This window comes from Egretta garzetta, unplaced genomic scaffold (genome assembly GCF_000687185.1).
Source record: "Egretta garzetta isolate BGI_Z169 unplaced genomic scaffold, ASM68718v1 scaffold737, whole genome shotgun sequence".
NCBI classification, from domain to species: domain Eukaryota; kingdom Metazoa; phylum Chordata; class Aves; order Pelecaniformes; family Ardeidae; genus Egretta; species Egretta garzetta.
In genome coordinates, this window is record NW_009260195.1 from 194514 (window position 1) to 201931 (window position 7418).

The 7418-nt window shown below is 49.3% G+C and overlaps 1 protein-coding gene across 1 annotated transcript in view; it reads right to left on the bottom strand.

The window, feature by feature from the left end:
- Positions 1 to 7418, bottom strand: part of PRDM16 (PR/SET domain 16) — a 238773-nt gene that overhangs the window by 50285 nt on the left and 181070 nt on the right. Inside the window, exon 3 of the mRNA XM_009642224.1 lies at positions 1846 to 1980. Within this exon, the coding sequence (XP_009640519.1) occupies positions 1846 to 1980 (135 nt within the window). The remainder of the gene's footprint in view (positions 1 to 1845; positions 1981 to 7418) is intronic.

Genomic DNA, 7418 nt, shown 5'->3' on the forward strand with positions numbered 1-7418 from the left:
GGGAGGGAAGAGGGTCAGGCGGACTCAGTCGGGGGCTCCTGCGAGCCAGCGCTTTCTGCGCAGCGTGAAGGACGGTAGGAGTCCCAAGCAGGAGGTGAGGGAAAATCATAGAATCGCTTTGGTTGAAGACCTTTAAGATCATCAAGTCCAACCTTTAACCTTAACCCTGCCATCCCACCACTAAACCCTGTCCCCAAGCACCTCATCTCTCCTTCTTTTAAATCCCTCCAGGGATGGGGACTCGACCACCTCCCTGGGCAGCCCCTTCAGGACGGTAGGAGTCCCAAGCAGGAGGTGAGGGAAAATCATAGAATCGCTTTGGTTGAAGACCTTTAAGATCATCAAGTCCAACCTTTAACCTTAACCCTGCCATCCCACCACTAAACCCTGTCCCCAAGCACCTCATCTCTCCTTCTTTTAAATCCCTCCAGGGATGGGGACTCGACCACCTCCCTGGGCAGCCCCTTCCAGAGCCTGACAGCCCTTTCGGTGAAGAAGTTTTTCCTAATGTCCAACCTAAACCTGCCCTGGTGCAACTTCAGACCATTCCCCCTTGTCCTGTCGTCCACTACCAGGGGGAAGAGGCTGACCCCCCCCTCGCTACAGCCTCCTGTCAGGCAGTCGTAGAGCACTGGCCCCCAGGATATTTATCCTGTCATTCCGTGAAACTGAGACCGGAGCAGCCCCGTGTGCGTCACGGAAAGCGCCCAGCAGCTCACGGTGCAAGACAAGGAGTTGATGATAAATGTTGGCTCTTGGTTAGAAGGCTCCTTGTTGTAAGAGCACTTGTGAGTAGGGGTGAGTGGGCACTGAAGCAATCAGCAGATCATTTTTACTAAGCAGGCTGAAATTTAGAGCTTTGTGCCTCAATCTCTTCTGGATTGCTTAAATCACGAACACTTGTCATATTTTTGGTGGGTGTGGGTTTTTTTTCTGCATCCAAAGTTAAGTTATTGAAAAACATTTCAAAACAGGAACTAAGTTGACAACGTGGGCTGACATTTTGGCGCGCCCTGAGCTATTCTCATTTTACAGGAGCTGGCTTCCTTCAGGTTCACTCTACCTGTCCCATCAGCTACGGATTTTTAAGTGGTTTTGTTAGAAGTGTATTTTTCCATCCTCAGCTCCGTTTTTCTGTGCATCCAAACATGCCTCCTGTTCCCTAACTGGTAACAACATTAAGACTGAATAACTTGTATTTGAATTGTACCCAGTTGGAGGTTTGGGAAACTCCCAACTTGAGTTGCTCACCTTGAATCCATTTTTGGGTTTAAGCTTCAAAGAACTTTACAAAGATTAGCTAAAGTTATCAAAATCCTATTAATTCCCTGTAACATCCCTCACCCACCCCCACCTGGAGACCCCTCCAGAAGCACTTCTGCAGTACACCTATTAGGGTTTTACTTTTTGGCCTCCTCAGCAGACTCCCAAACCATCTCCACTCTCAGTCCCCTCTTAAATACAGACAGCAACTGAGTTTGCAGCTTGGAATCACGCTTTTTACCCACCGCTGTCAACAGGTAACATAAACCGTCTACGGTTCTGACAGCAACGAAATGCCCGTCACTGGTTTCCATTTGTCTGGCTGTGTTTTGTTAACATAACCTGTGTCTCACACCAGGCGTTAACATTTCACACCATCTTCCCCACCACAAAAGGAGGGGAAGGTCGCCTGAGTCCAGGGGTTTTAGGTGATTTCAGGGACGCCGCAGCAGAGCTGCGGAGCAGATGAATCCCTCGGTCGCTTCCATCCAGTGCTGCCGCTCTGCACTGTCCTCTGGCCAACCCTCCCCAGCATCTGCGGTGAGGGGAGCACGGCAACCTCGGAACTGCCCAAGTCATTACCTGGTCGTTAACGTGACACACGGCTAGGTTCTGTTCATCGCAGGAGCAGGCCCCGCGGATGTACTTCAGCCAGTTCCCAGCTCCGCTCTGGCTAGCATCAATACAGAACTTCTCATTTCCCAGGTCATCAGCAATCTGTAGAACAGGAGAGGAGGAAATATATGGGTCATCTGATATCAAATGGTAGGCACAGAGAGAAGAAAGAAAGGAGAATTATTTGCAAAGCAGGATTCCGAACAAGAACTAGAAAGGAGAAAGCTGGATGGTAAATAGAATTGATAAAGAGACACAGATGAGGTGTTAGGGACATGGTTTAGTGGTGGGATGGCAGTGTTAGGGTAACGGTTGGACTTGATCTTAAAAGTCTTTTCCAACCTAAACGGTTCTATGACTCTATATGACAAGACTAAAATCAGCTCTTTGGCATAAGCTGATGTTCCTGTTAGCAGAACCTCCAAGGACAAACATCAGAGCTGCCCGTGGGTAACCAGCTCAGGATTACAACTGTTACGGAGCAAACACACAGGTCTGGTGTCCACACCAGCTTCAGTAACCACAGCAGGTAACTTCCCCAAATTCGATTGATTGTAACGACAAGGCCCTTGAACTGCTCCGTCTTCACGTTATCTGTTTTATTCTTTCATGCAATATTTTTTATTACAAATAAAATATTACATTCCTTTTTTTTTAGTAAACTTTCAAAACAGGTCACTCTCCACCGTGCTGTAAAATTATATTTTAAAAAACTATAACAAATGTTGCCTGCCTTTATATAACTACAACACTAGGAAGTCACCGGCGCTAGAGGGTCTGTGTGGTTGAAAGTGGGGTAAAATTTGGCTAGTGTGCAAAAGAGGAATCCTTCCAAACAAAACCCCTCCAATACCTAAAAGTCCAGGGGTGAAAAAAAAAAAAAAAAGAGTTAATTAAAGGGTTGTGGTCTAAAGAGAGCCGCTGATTTACCAGGAAGAGACTTGGTGCTTTAGCGCTGCTTCTTTCTTAAGAGAGTAAAGTTAAGTTCAACAGCACAGACACAGAAGGGATGCTCAGCGTTCCAATTCCATCCCACCGTTTGTGATGATCCATTCCACCTCACTCAAAAAAGCACCTTTAAAAATTACACCGGACACCAGCAAAACAAGGAGAAGCCCGCTGAGCCTAAGTAGGGCAGGACTATGATCTGCTCCTAAGTGGGCCTCCTTGTTACAGACACTCCTTCCCTCTACCCCTACCGGACCCTGTGTCATTGCAAATTACTTCAGTCATCAAAAGCTCTTAACATGCCTTTCCTAGCAATTAATTCTCTCAAAATCTCATGGGATACGATAATACTTTCCCATCTATTTCAAGAGAGAGAAAAAAAGAAAAGGCAGGAACAAAGGAAAAGAAAAATTAAAACACGGCGATGACAGCAACAAATCAAGTACAAGGTCAGGCTGAGAAATCTCAGAGCAACGTCGCCAGCCGAGACTCTCGCCCCACAGCTCCCAGCACCCGTGGAGCGTCTGGACCACGCCAGCGTCGGCCCTGCGGCCCCCAGCACCGGCCCCCAGCCCGCAGCATCACCACAGAAGCTCCCACCTCTCTGCACCAACCCTTTTTTGCCAAGCTACGTGTGTTAAAATGGACGAAGGGAAAATCACGCTGCTGGTATTTGGCTTCCTCCTTCCTCCTCAATATACAGCACTGAAGCTTTGGTGAAATACTGCATTTTCTCCCAGAACACGGCTGTGTTTGGGACAGAACTGGGGAGAGGAGCAGTCCTCCCTGTGTTTAGTTTCGTTAGGCCCCTCCTTGGGAAGGCTCTGGCAGTCGCTTAGCAGACCGCAGTAGTCTTAGCTTAATGGCCAGGCTCTGCCTCCAATAGCAGGAAGCACAGGAGGCCAACGAGCTGCGTTAGAACGCCGCACAAAAGTATTTTAAACAAAAACTATGCGCGGCAACACCATGCACCCGAATTGCCCTTCAGTTTTCCAACACACTTGTGAGGGGCTCCTAATAAACTCACTTCACAGCTCAAGGAACAAGACCACGAGAAGGACACGGAATGCCCGGAGGATTCTTGCATGTTCTGATGGGTTTGGGCGAGTGGTCACGTTCTGAACCCGGAGCAGAGCCTCGCCTGACGCCAGATCAGGCTCCCAGGTCTCACGCTGGGCATTCAAAGGTAATGAGGAACACGCAGTTAGCAGCCACTTCAGGCAAGTTTGGCTTCAATGACTTCCTCAGAACACAGTAGCAGAAGCAGTGATGGAGTTGAGTTTTCGATCCAACTGTCTTGGCCACAAAACATCGTCCTTCCTCTTGGAGAAAACCCCTGCCTTGTTCATGCCTCGCATTCCAGTTTCCCAAGTAAATAAAACAGGCCGACGTCCTTTGCCACACTGCCCCAGTTAATTGCTAGAGCAGATCGACCTGCTGAGGTCCAGTAAACGAAGGAGAGCTCCCCCATCCAAACCAATACGCAACTCCCACGTCAAAAACTGCACCGCAAGACATTTCTGCTGGCAATCATCTTGTTAAAATTATGTTAGTAAATTCTGGTTTGTGTGAGCTAATTCTCAGTCATTTGTTTCATTTTTCTGTTTTTGCTTTGGTTTTGAAGCAAACCCTACCAGCAGCAATCCCTCCTTCTGTTTCTACTGGTCGGGCACGTGGCTCACCGCTGCGGGAGGTTTCACGATGCACCACAGCAACCCGGCAGCCCAAGTCCCCGGCCCCTCAGCAGCTCTCAGCTCTCTGCCCTTGAGTCTCGGAGACTTTGGTGGTGGAGGAGAGGATGTGTGATGTGCGTTCAGGCACTCAGGGGGACTGCAGGGCAGTAAACACAAATCTTTTGCCCATTTCCACAGATTTCGCCCCATGCCACCTAGTTAATCCCAAATTATGCAGCCCTGCCTCTGAACACCAGTCCCAAGCATTTTGCCAGGCAGCCCTAACTTTCAGGACTCAGATTTTTTTCTCCAAATCCCAGGTTCCTTGCCCATCAACCCTAGCACCTTCTCCCTGTCTTGTCCCAGTACATATTCCCCAGCTTGCGAACCTCTCCTCTTACATCCTGAGTGCCTGTCCCCTTGCCAGGATAAACCTCGGTCCCCGCCCCTCGGGTGCAGCCCCTCTCCTCCCTCCTTCCCACTTCTGCTGTACCTGGCACTGGGTCTCTTCACTTGCAAAGCCCCAGCCCGCTCCCCACTCGCCCTCCAGCCCCCACAGCCCCACCGAGCCATCGCACTCAATCCCATCGCTCCTCGTCCCTCACCGGTCAAACAGCTCCACCCCAGCTCTCCCCTGGCTTTTCTCCCCATCTCCCAGTTGCCTTCTCCACCATAACCAGGGCCTCTCCTGATTTCTTCTCCCACAATAAACACAGCTCCCTTTTCTAAGGGGAAAAAGATAGGGAATAGAGGAATTTCCTTAGGCAAACGAGTCTCGGATCATTGAAACGTGTTACTGAACGTAGCCAAGAGCTGAACCTGAGGGCATGAGCTAGCCATTCCACAGCACGGAGCACTGGGGTTTCCAGCTCCCCATGTTAAGAGACGAGCTCCATGCTGGCTGCAGGTCCTCAGTGGCCTTCGAGCCTCGGGGCCCTTCCTCTGCAAAGGCGAGGGCTGCGTCGGGGAGAACCACCATGGACCCAGGTCCTGCCATGAGCACTGGGTCCCACCATAAGCACCAGGTCAAGCCATAAGCACCCTCTCCATAGTGAGCCAGTAAAACCGGACACTTGCAGTTAACCCTCCATCTGCCAGAAGGCACCAGGACTGCTGAGGTTAGGTCTCATGCCGAAGTGGAAACCCACTCAGGAGCCACCGATCCATCCCAAATGGTAAAGACACATCCAAATCAAAGACAGACCATGTGCAAAGGGATTTGGGGAGTATGTTTGATCGCTTTTTTTGGCTGTAGATACTCCCCTCAAAATTGGTTGCATTTATTCAGGGACCTGAAGGTTTTAGAAGAACCACCCGGAGGTGCTGAATTTACTCTTCAGCTATTTGGAGGGGAAGGGAGGCCCCAGCAGAGCCCCTGCTCTTCCCTAACCAGACTCTTTCTCAACAACTGGTACCTTCTAGATGCCCTTGCCTACCTCCCCTTGAGCTCCACTTGTAAGAGCAAAGGCCTGATACCTGCCAGTAATTTCACAGGAAGCCAATTTAAGGTAGTTTGGACCTTGCAAGAAAAAAAACAACAAAAAAAGGCATTCTTAATGTGGGTTCGAAAACTCTACTGAGTTTACTCAAGCTAAAATAACAATAACTTCTGTTTTATCTCAGGGAACCTCTAGGAACATGGAGGCTGACTCAAGCTGTTGACTGTTGTTGAGATTAAAGTACTTGTCCTGGCCTTACTGACCCCAAATCAGCTAATGAAACGGAACAGCCAAGGCAGCACCTTGAGGGGCAGGAGGGGACGCACACCTAGACAGAAAGCAGTAACAGCTCCCATGGCAATCGTTTGGAAAACGAACCCGAGGTGAATCACCAATGTTCAGCTGTTGATTTGAAGCCGCTTTGGGTACATGGCATATCGTTATTAATGGTTTGAACAAGCAGCAGCCCACTAACCTCCCAGTACCATTAATTTATACAGCAGCAATCAGTGAAATTAAGTCACCCTGGGAATAGAGTACGGCAAACTCCAGGACTACACAAAGAGTCTCTTTTATTTCGTAGCTGTACCTTACAGATACCCTCTTTCATATTCTAGAATTGTTTGGTTGAAGACACTTACATAGGCCTGGGAAACCCCAGAATTCAGCTCAAATTCACCAACTGTTCTGCAGGGCCCCTGCACGAGGCTCGGCAAGCTCTGCTTCAGATGAGGTTCTGTCTTAGCTAGAAATCACCCGAAACTCTGTGGTTTTCTCCGAGTGGAGCTTTGAAACCCAACCAGGGGGTGTGAAATCTCACAGATCGAAATGAGAAAAAAAGAGGTTGTATGAAACCCTGAGAACTTAAGCCCCTGTTTTTCACACACACACTCACTCTGCTCCAGAAATAGAACACGGCATCGCGAACCAAGGCCAGCAGCGTCACTGTGTTTTGCATGTTGCTGTCCCTTACCAACGGAAGCTTCTCTTGCTATCGATAAGGAACCTTTCAAATTGGAACAGCTGGAAAAACAAATAGCTGTTAGGGAGGTGGAAGGGAGCGGACGGAGTAGCACCAGCAATGCAGTTGTTAAACAGCAATAAGTTATCACTTGCCAGCTGAGCCACAGTGAAGCAATTACACGAGTTCTCCCATCCCATTACCTAGATTAGGAAAAGGCATTCTTTTTAACTAGGGAATTCCCTAGGATTTTTGCTAACACATTTTTCCTTTGCAATCACAATGGGCTGGAAGCATGCGGGCAGTCCGCCGATGAGAGGCTACAGCTCAAGCTGAAGCAATAGAATTGCATTTGAGCAGATGACGGACCCCGAGGCAGGCATCGTGGCAGGGTGGCGTGCAGTGGAATACCCGCACATGGAGCCGGCCGCTTCTGGGAAGAACTGCAAAATGTACCAGCAACCGAAACACGGCAGCAGAGGGGCAGGACCCCTCCGTAGCGCCGTCCCCCCCCCCGCG